A 25,329-nucleotide genomic window follows, 5' to 3' on the forward strand; every position below is an offset into this window, starting at 1 on the left:
GAAGGAATTATATGACTGATCACAGAAGCTGAAGGACAGAAGGCTTTTAAGGAAGAGGTGGTTATTTCATGGAGGTAGACTTAAGGAAAAAGATGTAATACTGATTTTAACTCTTCTCTGAGAGGTTAAATAATGCTTAGGATACAAATGGAAGCTAGTATTTCCAGGTAGCAAAGTTTCCTGGAAATAATGTGTTCTAGTTGCTTTCAAATGAAAGGTTTTTGGTACTAGATGAGATGGATCTAAACCTACTTATAGGTTTTTGTTGGTATTCTGTATTAAATATGGGAGCGACTGCATACTACTCTTGTGCTATGGGTGGAAGGAGCTAGAGATGTATAAGATTTAATGTTACCGGAAGGAGACAGAGATAAATGTCTTAAGAGAAATTAAATACAAGAGAGTTAGCTGGTAAGAACACAAAAAGTAGAATTACATTGTAACACAGGAAAGAATACAGAAAGAGGAATGAAAGGGAGAAGAAGGAAGACAAGTTCAATTCTGAATTTCATCAATGTTCTCTCTGAGGGCATGAAAAATGTGACAAAGTATGCTGATGATGTATTCTTCTAAGAAAGAGTTATTGATAACATAAAAATAAGACTTAAGATACAGAGAATTGTGCTGATGTGTGATCCCCTTATTCAATTTTGTACAAATAGTGTGATAGTTTCTCATCTAGGTGTCAAATCACTCTGACTAGTTGTTCCATTTAAAACTCCTTAAAGCATTAAAGTGGCAAAGTGTATCTCTCAAAATTATTGCTCCAGCTGTTCCATAGTCTCTCTTATTACCAAGTGATGCCTTCGTGTCAATGTAATTTGATTCTAAATATCCACAGTGAAAAAGCCTCCTGAATTTACTGATGCTACATCTCATACTACATTTGCCTTTGTTACCTCTAGGTATGATGCATGGCTTTTAGGGTTGTGGGAATATAAGGGACTGTGTATCTTTTGTTCTTGATAAGCAAGAAAGACTAATAGAAAGTGTAAAGAAACTGTTAGACCTATAGTCATTTATCTTGCACTCTGTGTGAGAAGTCATTGGATAACAGCACAAGCTTTATAATCTGAGAATTGAAGGCAAGTACTGGAGATGGATAATAGTTTATCTTCTTGGAGTAATACATGACAGAATTCTCCATGTATTTCATGTAATACATGCAAATTCTACAGTAAATACGAGGTCAGATTAGGCTACATTTTTCAGGATTCTTGAAGGACATTTTATTAACACTTTCATTTCTCTTAAATTAAAAATGGGATTATGAAGAAAGGTACTTGGGAAGTTTTGGTTGGTTTCTGTTTTTTAGGGTTTTTTTATTAATTTTTAGAAAACGAAGTAGTTTTTTCTGATTTATCTTTTTTCTTAAAACCTCAGCTAGAGAAGTACTTAAAAGTTGGGGCAAATAAAAGCTGAAATTTTCAATTTATTGTATTTAAAACAATTATTTACAATGTTTTATGTAAGGCCATTGAGAAAATAAATTTGCAGAAATAAAATATACAAGGGAAGACAATAGTACAAATATGGCTATTTATAAGCACATATATACTCACACATGTATGCACACATATTTATAGATTCACATTCTTGTTTGATTCAGTGTCATGCAATGTTAAAGTCTTGGGGCATAGTCGCTGGAAAGCTGCTCAGTGGAAAAAGACCTGAGGGTGCTGGTTGACAGCTGTTGAACATGATCCAGTAGTGAGCCCAGGTGGCCGAGAAGGCTAATGGTATCCTGGCCTGGATCAGAGTTGGTGTGGCCAGCAGGACCTGGGCAGTGACTGTGTCTCTGTACTCAGCACTGGTGGTCCTGTGTCCAGTTCTGGGCCCCTCAGCACAAGAAAGACATTGAGGTGCTGGGGCATGTCCAAATACTGGACATTAGGAGAAAATTTCTTTGTGGAAGGAGCTATCAGTCATTGAAACATTCTGCCCAGGGAAGTATCATCTGTGGAGCTATTTAAAAAACATGTTGATGAGGCACTTAAGGACATGGTTTAGTGGTAGACTTGGCAGTGCTGGATTAGTGGTTTTTAGAGGTCTTTTCCAATCTAAATGACCTATGATTCTGTAAGTTTTATATTATTGTATGGAAATATTATTAAGTATGAACGCAGTGTCACAATTTGACTTGGTTCACAACTTGACATTTTGATTCATGCTGCTTAAAGAGCTGCTGGAAAAAATTGTAGAGTGGGTATTTGCTCTGAGTAGGAAATAGTGTGTGAAATCCTCATACTTTGTACTTGTTGGCAAAAGGCTATTAATTCTTTAAGCTCTTCCTGTTGTACTGCATGAGGAAGATAGCTGTCCTTTTATGATAATAAGTCACAGGCTTACTTAATTTAAATTTCTGACAGTTAAGATCTATGTCACAGTGAGCTAGTCAATTAGGACACTTCTGTATTTAATGGAAAAATTCATGTATCTTCAGGATATGAGTCATTTCACCCTGAAAGGGTATCTAAAGCAGATAGAATGAAATATCCTCTGAAGGCACCTGTTTATCTCTATCATGTAATGTCCAGCGGGTTAATACAGTCCCTAGATGAATTGTCTGTGGGGAGACTGAGTGACTAAGGTTTATGTAGTTATCATTTAGAAAAATTAATCCCGTACACTTAAATGGGTTATTTTAATGAGAGGGAAAAATAAACTTTGTTCTGGATATCTCATTTTCTGCTCTATTTCATGGCTAGTATAATTTAAACATCAGAAACTCAAGGAGTATCTTCTACTGGCCACTAATTAGACTATTAACTATTAACTATTAACTTTAGACTATTTTGGGTTTTTTTCTACGAAGTTTTGTAGTTTCGTTGTCAGACTGCCAAGAAAAAGTAAACAACTTGTAGCTCCAGAATTCTGAGCAGTACTTTCATATACACACATGTTTATGTTAAAACTTCATACTGCTATTACATAATAACAGGTAATTAAATGCAGAGATTTAGTTATGATGTATATTTTATGTCATATGATATGTGTTATACATTGAATTGCTAGGAAAACCAGTTTCTGTGTTTGTATATACTGTTTTAAATAACAATATTGTAATATATGTTCTTAATTTTACTCTTCTAGTGTATCTAATGTTTTAGAATTAATTTTCCATTTGTATTCTTGTGGACCAGCATTATAATTCTTGAGTATCCTTTACAACTTGCTATAACTTTCTTTAATTTTTAAAAAAAATTATTAACTAGAGAATTGAACATTTATTTTAAATATAGTTAGTATGTCTGTTAATTACTATTATGAAGAGAAAAGGAAACACCTGTTGACAATAATTATTGCATTTCATCTGTGATTAGAATGCAATTTAAATACACGGTGAAATGAAATTTATGGAGTGATACAACAGTGGTATGTTTTAAAAGATCTATTATGAGATAGTTAATTAACCCATCCCTCAATAGTCTGGACTGTAATATAGAGAATCAACATTTTACAGTGTTATGTCTTCCTATCTTCATTTCAGATTTTTAAAAACTCTCCTTATAAAGAAAGGTGCATGTGAGGCAGAATGAGAAGGAATCTACCTGAACATATCTTTTACAATTCTTCCCCAGAGAAGACACAATCTGTCACACAGCATATATTAATGTGATTAGAATATTTTCTGAAGAAAACCAAATTGTACAGCTACTGCTGTAATATACCTTGGGGTTTTGCTGAGAAATGTCATGGCAATCTGGAAAATTGATTGAAATATTCCCTTGAGTTAAGCCTTGACTCTGATGTTTGAACAATACTCAGTGAAGCTCAACTGTGATTCACAGGAATTTCATTATTTTGGGTTACTACCATAAAATTTTCTTTGGCATTTCTGATTTTGTTGTTTCAGTACACATGCATGCATAAAAAGGGCCAAAATTAATTTGGAGTGCAGTAAATGCAACAAATATGAGCTGAATTTTGGTCTTCTTTTATATATATATCACATGGTTTTTTTAAAGAGCTCTTTTCATGTGAAATCAACACTACATCCTGTATGAACAAAGTTAAAAAAAAAAACCCAGACATTTGAGGATTTATTAATTTCAAACTAAATTTATATACATTAATTCAAAAGATATGCAGCCCAATCTCAATTCCAGAATTCTTTGTGTGATTTTTGTCAATTTATGTTCACACAAGCTAGGAGAATAAAAAGGATGATCAAAATAGATGAATGCCTTTGCTTATGTAATTAGTAAATTAAGAATTTTTAAAATCCAGGATAAAACTTTTGGATTTTTTTTTTTTTTTTACCATAAGCATAAAATAAAATCAAATCTCATCCAGTAATTTCTATATCAGTGTTACTAAGTAATATGTTTTTCTGGATCCAGAGGGAGTATGTGATTTGTGTGGAGTTTTAAGAAGGGAAGGAGGTATCTGCTTGAAAAAGCTGAATGATTCTCCAGTCTCTTTAAAGGGAAGTAAAAGATAGAGGTCTCCAAGATCCAAGATCTCTGATTGCTCTCATTTGTATGTCCAGCTGATGGCAAGACTAAGCATGTGTTCCAAAGATGCCACTGTACATGGCTGGTCACACAGATTAACAAGGACAGAGGCAAGTGTCTTATTGACCCACATAGAAACACCAGCAGCAGTGGAACAGACATGAACACCACAGGCAAGCAAATCCTATTTCTTCATCCAGACTGAGGGGAAAAGGAGTCTGTTAGAAGTGACACTCACACATGCACATGCGTGTGCTCCCCCAACCTTCCATATTCTGACCCAGGAGCTGGACTCCGGATTCTACTCAAACTAGGTTCTGCCTGGTTTGTGACCAATGGCCCTTTTTCCAGTTGTTGCATGATGTCATGCTGCTCCCCAGACAGTCCATACTAATGTTCACTAGAGGTCATCCATGTGCTCACTCTTTGGACAGAAGACACATTTGAATGCTAGTCAGGAGTAGAGTTTTAAAATAACAGAGGACAGGTTGCACTTGTTAGGTGCAGGGATTAGAGAGCCTTAGCCATCTCTCTTTTCCCACCCTTTTTTCACTCATATCTTCTATTTCACTCACATTATATAAATTCTCTCAAGTACTCTATGGTAAATTTATAATTTTCATGAGGCCCAGGATAAAATTCTTTCCCCCATTATCATCAATTACTAAGATTTAACTGCTTTAAGATTACAGTAATACATCTAATTTACCATCAGACAGAAACATAAGAATTCTGGTCTTTGTTAGTACCTCCAGTTAATCCTGCTCATTAAAGTTTATGCGTGTATGTGTACACCATTCATTACTTCTCTCATTTCCTGTCTTTGCTTCTTGTACTGAAAAATCCTTTACCAGGTTCGTAAACCTAGTGTGCTTGCATTCCAGATACCCATACAAGCTGTATTTCTTAGGTGTGATTGTGTTGCATTCATATAAATTTTAATGCTATTCAGACAACCTCAGGAATATTATGAAAAAAGAAAAAAGAACAACAAAAAATAAGCCAAACCAAAATCAAACAAACAAAAAAAAACAAAACAAAACCCAGTAACAGACAATTGTACTGAGAGCTTCCAAAGATGCATTTGAGTTCTAGAAAAGGTAACCTACAACACCTGAAGGGGTACAATATTTTTGTATTTAGACAGCTGAGTCAAGCGGAGTATATCTAGATTGGATTTATTGCCCTGTTTGGGAAATTTGGGGCTGGTGGTGGCAGGAGTAGGGCGAGTGGTGCAGTGTTGAGCCTGTAGGAACTATTTCTTTCCTTTCTGATTAAGTTATGTTTACTATTCAAAATCTGTTGACCATGGAAGTACCCAAAGTTCATTAATCTTCATCTGCTATGTTAATCTGCAATCATATGAATGGATCATCCTAAGTATTACATCATCAGATATATTTGTAGAGACTGAATTATTGGTTTATAATTTACATGATTAAACTGAAAATGCTATTACACTAGAGCTATCCATAATCACTTAAGATAGCTAATGGATTCTTCTCTTTATTTTTCTTGGCTTTTCTGTACATTCTACCAAAAGATCACGCTCTAACCCTTAGTTAAAAAAGCAGAAGTCATTTAATTGTCTTGATCTTTAAGTGTTTTTATTGCTACTGTGTTCCAGGAGATATCTGCCTTTCTAGATGTGTGATTTATATATGATGATTGGCAAAAACATTATACTATTGACATGTGACACATCTTATTAAGACACTTCCCATTTTTGGGGGGGAATTGGTGCTGCTACTGTATGTACCATTAAAATTTAATATCACATATTTTATAATCCTTCCTTTCACTGGTTCTATTCAAGGATACTGGTGATTGTAAGAAATAAGGTTTATTTTTTTCTTTCTGCCACTAACTGTTAGGAGTTTTGAATATACATAGCACATCACTGGATTTTACACAAAAATGGAAACATATATCTTTAAATTCTATAAATCAGATGTCCAAATTTTGAAGCTAAAGGCAATGTTAAAGATGGTGTCAAAATAAAACCTGCTGCAAATACATTTTAATTCCAAAACCAGGACAGATACCAATTTTTAGAAAAAATGGATTATCTTCATATTCCAAATGATGAGTCATAATGCAATGCATTAATTTTAACCTTGGCTTACTTACATGGATGTTAATAGGTCGATATGTAAATCTAATTCTACTTTTTCTAATAGGTGTGCAATTCACCTTCTACACATTTCATTTGGAGGATCATCATGACTACTTGCTGATAACAGAGAATGGCAGTTTCACACAGCCATTGGCACGTCTGACTGGCTCAGAGCTTCCTTCACCAATCAATGCTGGTCTCTATGGAAATTTCAGAGCTCAGTTGAGGTTTATTTCAGATTTTTCAATATCATATGAAGGATTTAATATTTCTTTCTCTGGTAAGTAAATTCCTGTATTATCTGGCTTCTGAAAAAGTTGCTATTTTGGGATTTTTTTCTGTATGTTATATAAAGAAAAAAAGAATTGAAATTATTTCAATGAATATATAGACTGAAAAATTATATAATTTTTTACCTAAGCAAAATAATTTTAAATCAAGTGAACCTCTATGCCTCTGTAGAGGCAAAGGACATATTTGTGCTACATGATGAATAAATGGCAGTAAACTGTAAGACACATTATCAAGTGAGGGGAGGAAACAGAACTAGTCTAATTTCAGTTACTGAAATTTCAGATGAACTGAAGTGCCAACTATTTAAGTTTTGTTGTACCATTTTTAAAATATGTTTTATTTACTGGAGTTATTTATGGCTCTTACAAGAATGATAAAACAAGTTGTGTCATACATCTTCAAAAGATAGTGAATGTTTTAATTTGCCTCACTTTTCAACATAATCTAATTATCAATTTAACAGTTGCACAAAAAATTTGGTTTAAAATCTGATGCCTGTATTGATATTCAGGTGGAAATAAACAGTAATTACTAGACTGCAAGATTACATATATGAGTGGTAGAGAACGTGTTCTCACACAACCTGACTTGCTCTTGTTTGCAGAGTATAATCTTGAACCTTGTGAAGATCCTGGGATCCCACAATTTGGTAACAGAATAGGGTTTAATTTTGGTGTTGGAGATATTCTGACATTCTCCTGTTCCTCTGGATATCGTTTAGAAGGAGCTTCAGAGGTTATTTGTCTTGGTGGTGGACGACGAGTATGGAGTGCACCTCTGCCAAGGTGTGTGGGTACGTGGTCAGCTGCTTTCATTTGCTTGTATGTGTAGTCATTGTCCATGGACTTGCAGATTTTGAGCATGGAAAAGCATAGTAATACACCTCTTTTTAATGTACTATCATATTCTCCTCATCTCCTTAGTCAATTTTTTCAACCTTGTTTTATTATATTTAATATTATAACTATAAATGGACTTCTTAGTCCATACTTGAAAGCAATTAAAATTGAAGGCACAATTCTTACTCTTCTTATTTGGATTAATAGGTTTGGAAAACTGGGTATAAATTTAAATCAGCATTTAGCAGTTCAGGTGTCAGGTAACTGAATTTTTTTTATTTTTTGTCAATGCAAGGTTCCAAGTGATACCTGTATTATAAAATTATAGTTAGAGTGCTTAGACCAGATTTATTTCAAAAAACTAGGTCTATTTATAGGAGTAAAGTCAACCTGGACATCCTATGTAAGAACCATGTGCTCAGAATATCCTTAGAACAGTTATTCTGGTTTTTAAATGATAGCTAAGATAATTGAGAAGAAACACTTTCCAGTGATTCCTACCCAACACTCTTCACTCACTGTAAAGGTAGCCTATTTGTGTAGCTTTGACTAGAAATTTTGCTTTAAGTGGCTAAAGAATGTTAATTGAGAAGAATTCTTCCTAAATTATATGGTTTTCAATCCTGTTGAGAACTGTTAAAGCAGTAAGATCTCTAAAAAGTAGGATAGTTATGTGTCTGCATTATTTTTTATTAAAGAGTATATATTGATGAAATTTTTTAAAGAGTATATACTATATGGAAAGGTTTATATATGAAAACATCTGTATCAGTGTACATCTAACATTTTATTTTTTCATACCAAATTATATGTTAGCAAAATGTAAATGTCTTTCAGATGTTGATTGCATAGTACCTATGGATGGATTATGTGTTTCCTCTTTTTGTTGTCAGTTGCTGTATCAATACTTTTAGGTCCAAACCACTCCTATGTTTACCTCAGTACGAGGAAAATTATGAATTTAACTTATGCATTAACCACATTTATATATGTACCTATAGAAGAGATGATTTAGAAGCTGAATCAGAGAAATGGATAAATAAAAGTTCTTTATGTGTTGGGGCTGATGAATTTTTAACCACAAGAATAATAACGACTGTGTGCAGTCAAGAAGACATGTTAAATTTCAGTAATAAATTTCAGGAAGTGTTAATATAAAATGAACTGGTAAATTACCAGCAAAAAGAAACTTCCACAGCAGCATAAATGTAAAAAAATTGCTATATATCTTTCATGACCTAGAAAAATAATGTTCATGTTTGTTTGTTGGGGGAAAAGAGAAGAGCTGTAACACAAGGAACAAATTACCTTATAGTCAACATGTTTTCTCCTTACTTTTGAAAAAAAAAGTTAGTCTCAATTAGAATGGCTTAATTAGCAATTTTCCCTCAATAAATACCCTTTGTCAATATTGTGCTTAATTTATATGTCATAATGATGAAATTCAAACTAGACAAGAGTAGAAATTCCTGTTGACCACTTATATTGGGCTCAAAATTTATGTATTTTTACTTTTGCTCATGTTTGGTGTTTTTTGTCAAAATGCTTAATGAGACAATGCTTCTGATATAATGTGCACTTTCACATACACACAACATCAACTGGGAAGTAACCGCTGCTCAAAGTATTTGTGTTCAGCTTGTCAACACAAGAATAGAATGCAAGGAAGACAGGTAAAGTGGAAGTTTGGTAGAAAGCCAAGCATCCCTGTCTGTGTACAACAAAGACCAATGTGTTAGGTTTTGAAACAGAGTAGTCAATCATAATCAATTCTAAACCAAATAATTTGCCAGAATATTAGAAGATGTCTTTCATTTTCTTATTTAGAATATGGATAAATACTTGTTTATTAATTAATGTTATTATTCAGTCTATAAAGATAGTCTTTTTTCAAAAATTTTGACTGAAGACTTAAGAAATGAAATTTTGAAATTAGAATTTTTTAAATGGAAAACTAATGTTCAAATAACAAACAAAAAAAATACTGAATTTTAAGGCTGAATTTCTCGAGTGATGGTATTATCTCAATTCAGTATGACTTCACAACAATTTTTATAATAATATTTTTCAAAAAAAGCACAAAGATTTTCCATTTTTCTATTCACCACATGATGCAGCACTTCTTGGGGTAGATGTCTGTAGTCACTCACAGGGCAAGAATAGTTCGATGGTAGCTGAAACTTTGGTGTGTTATCCACTCAGTGTTGGTTAACAAAACTAAAACACAGTCTATATGAGTTACTGCAAATTGACTACAACACAGTCAACAGAACAAGCTGTTAATAAATGGGTGTATCTAATGATGACAGAAAAAGTCCATAATCTTTAAAATGATTGCTTTGAACTTTTCCATGGACTGTGAAAAAGAGGTCGCTTTTTGATTCTAAGTAATACATTCTTGAAACAATGCCTACAGTAAATATGAATGCATACTCACTTTTGACTTTTTATAAAAGTAAACTCTAAGTTCTGGGTGGTCCTAAGGAATCAACATTTTCCTCAGTGTGCTAGGGGCTTGTCTCCAGCTTGTAAAACAGAGCAGAGAAATCATCTTAAGTTTGTGAATATGGAGTTGCCTTCATAGAGTTGTAGTGGGTCTGAAATGTTCAGATGTGTTTGGAGCTCAGATGTCTTTGCCTAGTACTCTTTATAATTTTCATTGCTATAGATAGCTTACAAGAATTTTCCTGTAACTGTGTTACAGATAGGAAGAAACAAGAGCAATTATTATTCCTTTAAAGGGAAAAAAAGTGACATTGATAAAATTAAACTTTTCTTGTAATCAATAATGGAATGAAGATGATTAAAGATCTGTTAGAACACTGTCATTCCTTAGTTTCATGATTTATTTTTATGCTATACTCAAGTGATAACAAAATGCAGTGTTTGTATTCAGCACACATATTTCTTTCTTGGAATTGCTTTTCAGAGAAATGTAGAAAGTTGTCTCTATTATGCCAGGATTTCTTATGTTTTTTTGTTTTTTTTCTCTCTCCACTGCCCTTTTCCAATCTGTTTTTTCATTCCTTTTAAGGCTGTCCAATAGTCAAATTGTATTACATTTCATTATAACTGTCATGTCTGAATTTATAGATCCTAATTTTTTCTATGTCTGTGTAAAATAATCTATGTCTTCATAGCCTCCTAGTCATGTCAAGTCTTTTCAATTGGCTTTCTTAGGGCCACACGGTTTCTTTCCAGACTGCTAAACCTTCACTGGAAGACACTGACATTAAAACTTTTTTCTTCTGTGCTTTCACTTTTTTTTTGTTCATTCTTCTCAGTAGGTCCTAAGCAGTCTCTAATTCTGGACTTACAGATTTCTAAGGAAAATCCCCTTGAAAATGCCCCTTGAAAATAAAAAAGACAAAAAGACATAAAATATGTACAGGCAAACTCATTCATTTCTGTCATGATGCATACTTTTCAGATAATGCACATGAATTTTTGCCGGTAGAAATTTTTTGCCGAGGTGTTTGCTGATTTAGCTTTTTTGCCAAGCTTTTAGTTAAGGTGCTTTTCAAAGAACACCAATAACAGATATTTCAAAAATGTCTGAAAGGTTGTAATATATGAGAGAAAAAATTAATTCAGCATTTACTGGATATTCATAAATAAGGAAGGGAAGGTTCCACAATACATCTGTAGTAAGTTCTCATATTAACAAGAGAATCATTGGCCACCCTCTGCACCTCCTATTCTTTATGCCTATAATTTTGCTTCATCTGCATAGCTCTATCTATTTCTGTGCATACAAAACATTTAATATAAAGATTGCTTTTAATATATTTTGCTTCAAAAAATGTCCTTTTGCTAGTTTTGAGATTTCTTTTAATATGTGGAATGTTTGGGGAGCATGAATTCTGAGTTTAAGGATAGTGATATCCACTTGTAAATGTTATTGATTCATCTTGGAACAAATGAATACTAAAATTTCTTCTGTTCATCAGAAGTAAATTTATTCCCTTAAATATTTCTTCTGTAATGTGTGAGTATGTTATATGTCTATTATTTTCTTCAGGGATAGGATTCCTGAAAAAAGCAAAGTACAGCCATTGAGGTCTCGTCATATGTTAGTATAATAGCATTAAGATGTAATAAGTTTTTTAATATTTCTTATGTATTTTAAGATTTTGCATCAAGTTTTAACTGTTCCTGTTCCCCATGTGAAAATTTTTACTAAGTTCCAACAGTTCCAGCAGTTCCTGAGTTATTTGTGGAGGTTTTTTTGGTTGTTCATGTTTTGGGATACTTTTGTTGGCGTTGGGGTTTTTTATAAGAATATTAAATTAGTTTAAAGGAAAATCATGCACATGGTAGTTTAAATTAATCTAATATAGAATGTGGGGTTTTAAAATACAATTTTCATTGTTAACATTAATGCAGAAGCTCATTTGTCATGCTATTTCTTCATCCTCCCTTGATCAACTGCAATGCAGGAGCATATTATTTAAAGTATAGGGGACTCCTACCCATTCTGGTCAGCTGGAACGCTCGGTTATGAAAAATAACATTAATAATGTAAGCAATTCTTTCTAAGAAAGATTTCTTTTGTATTTGGCCATTGGCTATTTGGCCATTGATGTAAAAATATCATCCTTTTGTAAAATTATTTTTAGGTCATAAATACAGGATCTTCCCAGATATGGAAATACTGTCTTTCATTATAAGATAAATAATGTAGTCATAAAACAGCCAAAGAATATTGGATATAAGTTTAATACACAAACAGCCACATGAATCTTTTGATGTTCACATCAACTAGGAAGTAGATAGAGAAATTTCTCATTATGTACCTGTATTGCAGGTACATAATGAGAAATTTCTGTTAATCATTTTTTTTCTATATGAAAGGTAGTCTTGTATTTTGGAACAATGTAAAATAAAAGGAAACCCCGCTATTCTTACTGTTTGAAGAAGACAACGTTCTTTTCACTTTTTTCATCAGCATAGAGTTCCCTGTATTTAACCTGTCAGAATGTAAAAACTGCCTGGAAAACTTGTGATAACCTTATGACTCATGCTATTCACAGAAAGAAAGCTTTAGTAGCAAATTAATTCTTTCAGAATTTTTCTGCTATCGTCTGTTTTGCTGCCTTGTTTTGACAAGAGTCTATTTTCTGGTTTCTGCCAGCCTTCAGCTGAAGAGGTAGAACATCTGAAGACAAACGGCTTAATAGGAAACCCTTCGTTGAGCACTGAATTTAGATATAGCTTCTGAAGTAACTGCAATCTAGTACAAAGTTGTTTAAAGATAAAATCCTTTTTGGAATGCTTCTGCTTATTTGTCCAGTCAAGCTGTTGCAATACAGTCTTCTAACCAAGAGATACCATCTTCTCAAAACACAGAACTGCTAGATGTAGCTCTTGTATTTTGATTCTAAAGGATTGTATTGAAGAAACCAATTTCACTCTGTCTGAATTTTGATCTGTAGGAGCAGACCATGGTATTTTCATTGATAATTATGGCAAGAATTTAATCAGTTAAGTTGGGAGAAATATTGCAATGTTATCATTTAAAAAAATATTTTATTTTATTTTACTTTATTTTATTTTATTTTATTTTATTTTATATTTTATTTTATTTTATTGCCATTCAATTCATTGAAGAATTGGGTTCAAATTGTTAAGTTACCCAAATATATGCATTTCATTCATTGTTTGCAATCACAATGATATCTCACTCGCTTACAGAATTTAAATACATTAATAATCAGCAGTTAAAATCTTTTATTATGGAAAGGTGCAATGAACACACATTCATAGCCAAAAGCATATCAGTCTTTTATTATAATTATCTTATTATAGAAGTTTTTGCTTTTCATTGTTTTTCCTTTGAGGTTTTTGTTTATTTTCCTTTCTAATACTGAAATTAATCTATTATTCTGCCCAAGTCTGGAAACAGTAATTCACTTCAGTAATTCACTTACTGTTACATTCTTCTACTTTCTATTAGGCTGAATTAAAGTCGGTGAAAATATATCTGGAAGTGGAATATTTTTCCTATTTTTTTTTCATACAAGAAAAGTGTGTTCTAGGTTTCAGCTGAAACAAGTAAAATTTTTTTAAAGACCCAAAACTTTATTAATAAAGCAGCCTGATTTTTATCTCTGTCAAACAGGGAATATTACTAAAACAAGACATTAATACAGTTACCAAATATTTGTAAATTCTGATAACAGCTCTCTGTATGATTTAAAGAATGGTTACAGACTTTCTGATCCACTGTAATTTTTTCCTTTACTTCTGAAGTGCTGTTTTGTCACCTCTTTTCTCTCTTCTATGTTTCCCTATTTACACCTATTCCCTTTATTTTATCCTGGTTTGCCTCTTAAGTCTTTTTTTATCTTTCACTCACTGTAATGCCTGTTAAAATTATTTTTCATACACTTTGAAAAAATTGCATGTGTTTAAATTTGGATTTATTTTAAACTTAAGAACTCCATTTACATTATTTTTTCCTGACACTTTTTTATGCAGTACTAAAATACAAATAGAATTATTATGGTCTCTTTTTTATCTTTGCTGTAGTATTAACATCAGAGAATAGAAAGAAACTGGAAGTCCCATGAAGATCCATGTGACTTTAAACAATATACCCACCTGTTGATGTTTGTCACACTATATTAGATACTGTGAAGCAGTACATGACTCTCTTAGTTGCATTGTCCAAGAGAGCAAAGTTTATTATTCTTAATCTTCTTTTATGCACATGTTCGAGAAGATCTGAGAGGTAAAACTCTTATTGGTTATTAAAGGTGCATATCACCAACATTGGTTAAGTGGAACACCACTCCTTGACTAAACAACACCTGCAAATTGTTGTCCTTCACCAAGGACTGTTTGGATTCTTTCTTATGATTTCTCAGGCCAGAGTGAGAAGCCTGTGTGACTCAGTTTCATACAGGCTCTGTTCCCTGCTTGCTTTTTCATCCACACATGTTTATAGATAGGAATGAAGATTCTCAGAACTATCTATGCTGTTGTTTGGAACCCCTTTTAATATTAACTGTGGACCTTCCCTGTTGGATTTAACATTTGTTCCAAAATATAATCCTAACTCCTGTCTGAGCAGGTGTTTGATCCTTTGGAGTTAGTTGTTCTGTTGTGGCTTTTTAAGCCATAATTTGCACTGATGGGAGGCAAGGAGAGAAGCCAGGAACTAACTTGATTTTATCTGAATTCTGCTGAGGAGTGTACAAAAGAAGCAGCTGTGTGCCTTCATGGAACGGTGATGATGCTATGGGAGAAATTCTATTATACTGTGGTTTTTGAGACTGCTTTTACTAAACTAGCTTTCTTGGCTGCTAAAACAAGATATAAAGGATCACAGAATGTTTTGGGTTGGAAGAAACCTTTTAAGACCATGTGGTTTATCCCTTTGCCATAAGCAGGAACATTTTTTACTCAGTCATGTTGCTCCAGCCCCATTCAGCCTGACTTTGGATGCTTCCAGGGATGGGACATCCACAACTTGGAACACAATATTCACTCTCTAAATTCAGAAAATCATATTGATAAATACAATTACATGAAACATGGTGACATGGTGACATCCTTCTTCTTAACAGAAAACTTAGCATGATTCTAAAACACTAGCTAAAAATGTCCTAACAGTTAGCTTACTGCTGTGTTCAGATTTTTAAAAATTGCTTTGAATTATAGCTCTGACATAGCCCAGAGTTGTTGGATCAACTTAATACCATAATTACCTTGTGCCTTTTGGCTTTTATATCCCTCTGGAATGGAAGAAGAGATCTCACAATCCTCAAATTATGCTCATCTTACTCCTTTCTGTTGTAATTCAAAGTGACCTATGCATCTTTGAAATAGCAAATACCCATTTATTTGAGAGTGCAATAAAAGGATAGATATGATCATGTGGTATAGAAGGTTTCCCACTTCTGCTTAGATTGTGTGCATCCAGCTGTTCCAGGACAAAATAATGTCACTTACTTATTTGGGTACTTGCTCTATATCGCTGAATTAGATGTAGTCATTAAACATTTGTTCTGTGATCTGTGCCTGATCTGGCTTTCTGTGCAATGTCTGCTTTAGCTGCATACAGAAAGGGTAGTTTATCAAGTTGGGGATTTTTTGTCATTGCTGTCTTAATTTCACGTACAAAATACATATTTCAATATCCTGAATGTTGCTCAAACAAGTCTGTGGTAGAAGTTATAGTACTATTATAAAAAATAAAAACTTTTAGAATAAACACCATAGTTTGCCTAAACTTCTTTGCAAACTATTAAGATTACCATTAGTTTTGCAGAACATTAGTTATTTTGTGAAATTATAAATCAGTTAACTTCCCAGGTTAAAATAAGTAAGATGAATTCGCATGAGAGTGGGTAAAATAAGCAGCAAGAATATTGAAATAATCCTAAAAACAAACATAAACCTATAAAATTTATTGTTACAGTTAGATTTAAAATTAATCTAAATCTGTTAAAATGAGAGGAAATACTCATTTATTGCACTATAATGGCCATTTATCAAGATTAAATAAAAAGGGAGGCAAAGAATTGTAATAGTTTCTCAGTGACTATTTAAAATATGTGGTAACTAAATGCTAAAAATTACTTCATTAAAATTATGTATATATGCCAATGTAAGATTGGAAGTGAAAGTTAATTAATAATGCCTAATGAAGCATTGCCACAAGTGTTTATGTTTGCATGCTTTTTTGGGTGATTAAATGAATTGCCAAAGTTTTGAATTATAAGCTTTAATTCTTGAAATAATAACTGTATTACTTGAAAATAATTAAATTAACATTTTTTTCCTTCATGGAAGTTATATTTTTATTCTTTTTTTGTTATTGAAATAGTTTTTTCTATATTTATCTGGTAGCTATTAAATCATATTTTCCTACTATGATTTACACCATTGACTATGCTGGTTACCTTGCTTAAATAATACCAGAGGGAAAAAAAAAATTTTTCATTAATCTGTGTGTAAATATATGTATCTACACACATTTATGTTTATTCATGTGTGTATATATAAAAAAATACTCAAATAAATTTATAGAATTCTTCTACCTGCATTTAATTTGTATGTCTTTATGAATTTCAGTGTTGGAGAAATTGGAACAAATCCAACAAAATTCAAGGAAGAGCCTATAAAAATATGATTATGAAATGTGTCATTAATATTATTTTAACTCTCAGTGGTTTATGACATACTTTTATTAAAATATTGCAATTTTGAAATATTCTTGTAGCCTCCAATCACTGTCATGCTCATGTACTTAAAACTAGATTTTAGATATTAATAAACATTATTAATGTTGAATTAGGTTGCATTAACATTATCATTATCACCATTACTAAAAATATTTATGTGTTCTATTAAAACATGCCTTAACATTTTTTTTTAATTGCAGCTGAATGTGGAGCCTCCACGACAAATAATGAAGGAATCTTACTGTCCCCCAATTATCCTCTTAACTATGAAAACAACCATGAATGTATTTATAGTATTCAGGTACAAGCAGGGAAAGGAATCAATATTTCTGCCAGAACATTTCATTTAGCCCAAGGAGATGTTCTTAAGGTATGTAATCATGTAACTTATTTGTTATTACTGAACTTCTAGTACCTCCCATCATTGAGGTTTATCTGTCTGCAACAATACAGTACCAGGTAAGTGGATACAAAGCATCTCTTACAAAATATCTTTCTAAGCTGGTTTCATTTAAAAAAAGTTAAAATTAGGCACCCTCAGGTGCTACCGTAGTGTGTTTTCTTAACACATTTTTCTGACCAGAGATAATTAAAAAGAGGTTGAAATAATGAAACAAATGTTACCTAAATGGTTATTTGTATTTTTAGTGTTAAATATTCATCAATTACATCTTTTGATTTGTTTACTTCTACAGTATCTTCATAACTTGAGCTGTGATCTGCACATAATAAAACACCCATAACTTTAATTTAACATAGTCTACATCCTGTCTTTTGTACATAAGTTTTGCACGTTAAACAATTCTAATTTGGTTTTCATTGAACAAAGCTACAACAAAGGGAAAAGAAGAATACTAGACCTTACCATAGTTTTATACAGTAATTTCCATCTATCTTTGATTTGTTCATAGATTTTATTAGTGTACTCCAAAAAGTATAGCTCCAGATGCATGTATTACTTAGCCAAGTACATATTTAAAGCTGATGTTGTTCAGGGTGTCTTTTCACACATACCATCTGCAATAGCACACAGTGCAATAAGATATCTGTGATTAAATAATTGTCCATTTCTTCAGAATATGTAAGCTAATTAAGTTTGCCTCTGTGAAATCAAAGGAATAAGAGGTACCATACAAATCATGTTTGATTTGAAAACATTTTTCTGCCATATTCTTCCATGTACTTATTAAATGAGAGGTATTATGAAAATATTTATTCCTGAGAAACAACTGTAATTCATACTGGAGTTTATCTCATCTAACTGTAGCTATCTGTGCATTAGGGTAGGACTTGTCATTGGTTGGAGATACAAGCATTTCCAAAAGGGGCTAAATATACCTAAAGTATAAGCAGACCTAAACAACTAATATAAAATTAAATCAGGCATCTAAAAGAAAAATAAAATCAAAGGGCTTTAAACAAACAAAAAATTATGCTCTTCTTAAAGCAAAAGAGAAGCAAAAAAAATAAACCAAAGGCTACCCAGAATGTGTGGGTGTGTTTATTTTATATTAAAATTGTTGCTTATTTGAGAACCAAGTGGATGCCCTTTAATTGTTACATTAATTAATTTTGAAAGATTTAATTTGAAAGCTGTTTAGTATTTATTAAAATGTAAGTCATATGGAAAAAACCTCAAGCCAATCAATGAACCAACCAAACCAGTTGTTCAAGTAACTGTTAGCCAATAAAAGCATATGGATGGATTTTTCTCAAGATTTTTTAGGTTGAAACCATTCAACTCTATTATCTTAATTGAAAAGATATACCACTGTGGGAATGGAGATACAGTTATGTATAGTTAGATAAATATAAATGAATATAAAAATAAAAAAAAAAATAATATTTTGTCTTCTTTTTCTTTCTTAATAATTTAATGTACAGATTTGAAAAGATCTAATCATTTATGACTTTTTAAGTGCCATTTGAACCATATGCACTTCAGATGTTTAACTTGACAATCTTAACTCAGAGACTTACAGAAGAAAATTCTGCTTTAATACTGCTACTCAATTAATGTGAAATTAAGAGTCATGCAAAATGAACTATAAATAGAGGAAGGCCACCTCTCAGCTGTAAATGTCAGTGGCAGAAATATTTACTGTATATTGCAGGTGTGTTTTTTAATTGAAACTGGTGTTGTGTAATTAAGAGTGTTTGTTTTTCAATATAGCAGCCTTGATTTATAATAAGGAGCTGAAATTCCTGCCTATTAAAAAAAAATCTAAAATAAACTATAAGAGGTATTCTTGTCACTTTTTTCAGTCTATCTGACATCATAATAAGACAGAGGCACTCTGGCTTTACAGTTGTGGGAAGAAATATCTGTGGAATCCATAATGTCTTTTCCTGCCTCCTTTCTTATATGAAATTCTCACAAACTGTCTTAATTCTATCACGCTTTTTTTTATGTGTTCATTTCATAAAGAAAAATTCTTCAGGAAAAATGTTAGCAGTCACATATTCCAAAACTTTTCTCCCAGAATCAGTTCTGCAGTTGTGTGTTGATCCCTTTCTGTGCTCCTAGTCTACTCTGAGAAAGGGAGTATACTGCCTAATTTGCCTTTTTTGCTGAATGTAGAGAATAACCTTTTGGCTACAGGAATAGGACATTACAGTTATATTTTGGTTTTAAATGAATCATTAATAGTCAACAATGCTTTTAACCTAATATGTATCACTAATTTGTAACTGGAAGGAAATTAAGTTAAAAAAAGAAGAAAAATAATTTCATCCTGTCTTCTAAACAGTGACATATAGTGAATACAGAATTCCCCATCAATTGGGAATGAGGGAGTGTATAGCAGTCATCATTTTAAAATCAAGATACTTAAAACACCTTCTTCTGGAGAGGTCTTTCTTCCCCCAAACACAAATGACGCAACTCTATATTATTTCATGGTTAAAGCTCAGGTTTTTAATGACAAACTTTGATTGGATAATCCATCTCTTTTCATCAGAAGCTAGAGATGAAAACACTGACAAAGAAGTTAGTAATGTATTTTGTGTTACTTTTTCTTACAGCTAGGATTTTTAGATCACTAGAGGTATGCAGCTAAAATTCCATTCAAAGTCTGAATAGACTGAGTATTCTAGTAAAATTTTGACAAGTTCTTTAATGGAACCATGAGGTCTGCAGCTTGCCATGTGAGTTAACTGACCGTGGATGACGCTTATATCTGACAAGCACTGTGATTGAAACAATGGAACAGCTGTACTGGGAAGGCAGCACTAGAGAGAACCAGCTCATTTAACAAGTAAATCGCCACCCTCACTCCAGGGGCAGAGAAGGAGGAGTTCTCTTTTATCTGTTCTGAACTGTTACAGAACAGAGGTTTCAGAGCATATAATTTGTTTTTCATTTGCTTCATTTAGTATTCATTTCTCCTGTTCTTTCATTGTAACTGCTCTGGCTACTTATGTTAATGGTGTAGTTCTTTCTGGGTTTTATTAGAAACTGTAGGAAATATATAAATATATCTATATTTTTCTTTTTTTTTAATGTAGGGATATAACCTGCTCTTGAAAGTGCCATATCTTGTTCTAATATTTATGAAAGTTATATGAAGACTTATGAAGAATTTAGGATCTGTACAATCACTATGTGCCAATCTATTTAGTATTAATCTCAGAAACTCTATAACACTTGCTTCCTTCCTTGCAATTGTACTGAAAACTGAGTTGTGCACTATATTTCCAGAATTCAATATTTTTAGAGTAAACTACCTATGTGGGAGGCAAAGATAAATAATGCATTTTTTCCAAGATATGAAAATATTTCTGCCTGGTTTTTTTTCCCCTGCTTTTGTCTGCATCCACCAATTTTGCTCATAAACTCTCTTGTCTCTGCTAGCTGTAAGCAAGTCCTTGAGATAGACACAGAAAGAACAGAGTTATCATTGTTCTGCTTGCCTGAATAGTCCATTGATAGTGGTGAACATGTTATTTGTGTTGAAATCTGTTGAATGTAGAAAATATTCTTTCATATCAAAGATATTTTAACGTTTTGATTTACAGGGAAAAAGGCGCTTTTATTAAAACTGAAACTTGGACATGGCTAATATAATTGTTTTCTTTATTTTCAGTAGATTTCAGCATTAATAAAAAAGTACCTATGCATGGTAACAATTAATGGCTGGTTTTCTGGTAACATTAAAAAAAAACCCAACAAACCACCTCCAAAAATTCTGCAGACAGATTTCATTGAGTAAACCTAAAAGAAAAGAGAAAGGAACACTGAATATGAAAAGAATATTTTTTCTCTTTTGTAGTAGACTATGTGCTTGGCTTTATGTAGTGTGAGAATTGATGTGGTAGGTGATACTGCACCTATGTAGAAAATATTGATTTAAGAATTATTTTTAATAACATTATAAAGCAATCTTTCTTTTTCCTTTTACTAAAGAACTCACTGCAGCAACAGGCAGGTAACAGCGTGTCAGCAAACAGAACTGGCACTCAGGGTTCTCTGTGGCTGTGCTTGGCTCAGCACTGTTTGTGCTCCTGCCAAACACAGAGGATTCAGTTCTACTGCATTTGTTCATTGTCTCCTCTGTGGGCCAGATTTTAAATGTGTGCACATGATTCCATTTTTGAGGGTTTTAGGCAAAGACTTTGAAGTGATATTTGGATCTTTTTGCTACTTTGTTCCTTTAGAATCTTAATGATTATAATAATAATAGTACTTTTAATAATGTCAACCTGAATGTAAGACTGACAAAAAAAGGTAATAAATGGAGGGGACAGCCCCCCCACCACATCCCCCAAACATATGGACCCTTTTCTGTCTTTATATTAGTGCTTCCATTCGCATGTGATATACATTTGACAGGGCGTTGACAGCCTCAGTTCTGAGCTGCTGATTTTATGTTATTTCTTCTCTTTATAAAGGAACAGATCTTCATATCCATATGCCTTTTATGTTTCAATGGAAGATCTCAAAAATAGCTTGATTAAAATGCACAAATTTTATACATTCACTTACGATGCTCCCTTGCTAATATTTTATATATTTAAATAAATTAGCAGAAAAAAGGGCATTAATTTCCATTTAAAATTTGTTGGTAATGGAGCCACTAAAGCGATTAGCAAGTTTTATTTTCCCTCTAATTGTAAATGCAAACAACACTTCTTTCAAAAATTGAATATAACATCTATTCAAATATTTAGGTAGAGCATGAGCTATTAGCATCCTTCACTATAACATTTCAACATATTATTGTGGTATGAAGAAGATTAAAACAATTTTCTGTGGTTTTTTTTCTTTCTTTATGAACTCATCATTTAAAAGATTGGGCCATTAAATACCTAATAAAGATGGACTTCTGTTTTCTGAATAGTTTGTTATTGGCATATGCAGGCATTATCCAGTCATGAATCAATTGTCTTTGAATTCATGTTACAGGATGACTTTAAGAAAAATATATCCAACTGAATAATATTTTTATAATGATTATTCTTGGATTTATCTTTAGCACTCAAGTGACTTAAATCTAGATGTGTTGGCAAGGCCTATAGGAAAGTATATTTTAAAATAATAAAAAAAAAGAAAGAAAGTATATATTAAAAATAAGTTAATTATGCTAACTTAATTCACATATAATATCGCCTTCCAAAAAAAATTATTAAGCTGAATTACTAATTCATTCAAAATATTTAGCTCCCATCTAGTTTAACAAGGTTAGAAAGAAAGTGCTGGTACTGTAAATCTCAAAAGGGTCTGCTATCACTTTATTGGCAAACTCAGTTGTATCATTCAAATGATTCTATAAATTTCCATTTTTTTCCTATTAACTCAAATGCAGAAGAGAAATGAAAATGTGACCTAACTTGAGAATTACTACAAAACATGCATTCATTTTTTGTCCTAAGGGAGACCCCAACGTCTTAAAGAGAGGGGTACTTTGAATGTCTGAAAGACAGCAACCAAAGGAAAAAAATAATGCAATTTAGTGTTCAGATGAATCACAATCCTGCCTCAGCCAAATGCAGCTCTCCTACTCAAATGAATCAGTTTCAGAACTGTTGATACTTTAAATTCTGTTCCTTCATAGAAATTATACAGGTTTAAAATATTATACAGTGTGACAGCTAGTTAGCCCATGAAATAGAATGAATATTAACTAATGAGATGTCAGTGGACTAATGTGAAAGATTTAATAGGGTAGGACATCTAACAAAATTTGCAATAAAGTATGTGTGAGGAAATTCTAACATGAAGAAAATTGGTATCATGACATGGCTTATTCAAAGTTTTGGTGAGACATTGAGAATAGTTGGTATAATTTATTACAGCTTTTTTGGTTAAGTATTAGTGAAACACAGATAACAAGAAATAGTTTACTCCTATATAGTTTTTAAAAATAAAATAAATCCTGAATCCTAGGTTATTATTAATTATGAGTGGATTCAAGCTGGGTTTTGTTTAAGTCTGTCATGATGTAAATATATCCGCTGGATACCAGTAGCTCTCCTGAAATGGGTAATTTTCTTTCAGTTGCTAAAACCTCTAAATGCATTTCAGAATTAATTTTCTGGGTTGGATGGTTTTTTGTGTTTGGTTTTGTTTGATTTGGTTTTGGTTTTCTTGCTTTGGGGTTAGTTTTGGTATTTTTTTTTCTTTTTTCTGACTTGATTGCTGATCTCAGTATAGTTTAAAGGAGTTTCTGAAAAAGATAAGATATCTATTTTAATACTGCTTTATATATATTGAAATTATTTTTAGTTGATATGCATTAATTGCACTTTTTTCTTCTCTGATATCTTACTTTTATTTCATATGAGGACATTGGCTTCTAAATTTAAGTTTGTTGGAATTTATTTGTTTGTGTCAGTAAAAACCAAAGAATTATGTCATCTTGTGCATCTTAAACTCCTGTACAATTATTTACTCATTACAGATTGCTAGAAGTCATTTATTTGTTTTATTTCAGCATATCATTAAATGTAAAGTCTTTGTTATTACTAGAGACATGAGGATTTCTGGAAAATAGGAATTAGGTGTGTAACTCATTCTTACAGATAGGGAACAGGCATCCTAATACTTCACATTTACTTTGTTGCCTTACTACTGTTGCTGGTGTAGGTGTTTTGATTTCATTCTGATGAAGACTCCTGTTTAAAAATTCAAACTTTAATTACACTTTTAATTAATAGAATTAAAATAGAATTTAGAACTTCAGACAATTCAATATATTTTAATGAGACTTTACAATTTCCCTTTATTGCAATTTGAAAATTATTCACAGGTCAATTTACTGATTTGCAAGTGAAATTTTTCATAAACCACATCAATCAAAGTTTTAGTTATTATAGAAGTCCCTAAATAAATACTACAGGAAATAATGTTTGGGTGAGAATTATACTTAAATTATAGGAAGATTTTTTTTCAGAATTACAGGAATAAAACAACCTGTGGTGTTTCACAGCAACCAGATTTGTAAGGAAATTTCCTGAGAATTATTAGAAGATTGTTCTACATATTTAGTATTCTGATAGATGGAAAAGAGCAACACTTGAAGAAAAATAAATAATAAAAATATGGTGCTATGATTTACATATAGATTACAATACTCTTTCAACTTACAGAAGCAGTTGTTAAATTTATTTCCTAGTCTCCTTTGACTTCACAGTTATATTTTAACCTGTCTTCACAGCATAAAAAGCCACCACAGATTTATTTAAGAGGCCAAAGTTGAGGATAGGTGAGATTTTTCTTGTGTGCTGCCTCAGACTTGAGGCAGATAGACATTATAGGTGTTTACTGATAGGTTGTGATTAGCATTACAGTACTGACAGTGAAAGAAAAAACACAGAGATCTAAAAAACCTGAGCTGATATGTCACCTCTCCCCCCTTCTATTGTTATGTAAAAAAGAAATTAAAAAAGTATTTTAAACTGCATTTGAAAATTCACCACACCTAAATCAGCTTAAGTCAGGAGAGGCAAATAGTTTATCTGAACAGTACTTCAGGTTGACTGGCAATAGATCTCCCTTGGCAGAGCTGTTCTTCCTTTTAATGTGGATGTACAGAATTGTTTTGTAAGTAAAAGATATCTTCTTTTCTTTCTTCATAACCGTAAAGCTCACATTTTTTACAGATCTATGATGGAAAAGACAACACTGCTCACCTGCTGGGAGCATATACTGGGGCATCATTAAGAGGTCTGACACTAAGTAGCACTTCAAATCATTTATGGTTGGAATTTAACTCGGACATGGAGGGCACTGATGAAGGTTTTCAGCTTGTGTATACCAGTAAGTATTTGAGAAAACAGTAGGAATAGATTTATACTTTTAAAGGAATGAAAATTCCTCACTCATAAGATGAAAATGCAGTTCAATGACATTTATGGAAGAAATTGACAGCAAATTATTCACCAAAATAATATAATTTCATTGCACCTCAAAAAACCCAAAACACATAGCATAC

The 25,329-nt window shown here is 32.3% G+C and overlaps 1 protein-coding gene across 3 annotated transcripts in view; it reads left to right on the forward strand.

Moving 5' to 3' along the window:
• Window positions 1–25,329, forward strand: part of CSMD3 (CUB and Sushi multiple domains 3) — a 572,913-nt gene that overhangs the window by 351,428 nt on the left and 196,156 nt on the right. For all 3 annotated transcript variants that reach the window (XM_005516952.3, XM_005516953.3, XM_088051522.1), the window contains 4 exons: window positions 6,638–6,853; window positions 7,472–7,660; window positions 17,098–17,267; window positions 24,998–25,154. In XM_005516952.3, the coding sequence (XP_005517009.1) occupies window positions 6,638–6,853; window positions 7,472–7,660; window positions 17,098–17,267; window positions 24,998–25,154 (732 nt within the window). The remainder of the gene's footprint in view (window positions 1–6,637; window positions 6,854–7,471; window positions 7,661–17,097; window positions 17,268–24,997; window positions 25,155–25,329) is intronic.

Source organism: Pseudopodoces humilis, chromosome 1, assembly GCF_049639895.1.
Source record: "Pseudopodoces humilis isolate 2021_Gansu_Grassland_sample_001 chromosome 1, ASM4963989v1, whole genome shotgun sequence".
Classification (NCBI taxonomy): Eukaryota; Metazoa; Chordata; class Aves; order Passeriformes; family Paridae; genus Pseudopodoces; species Pseudopodoces humilis.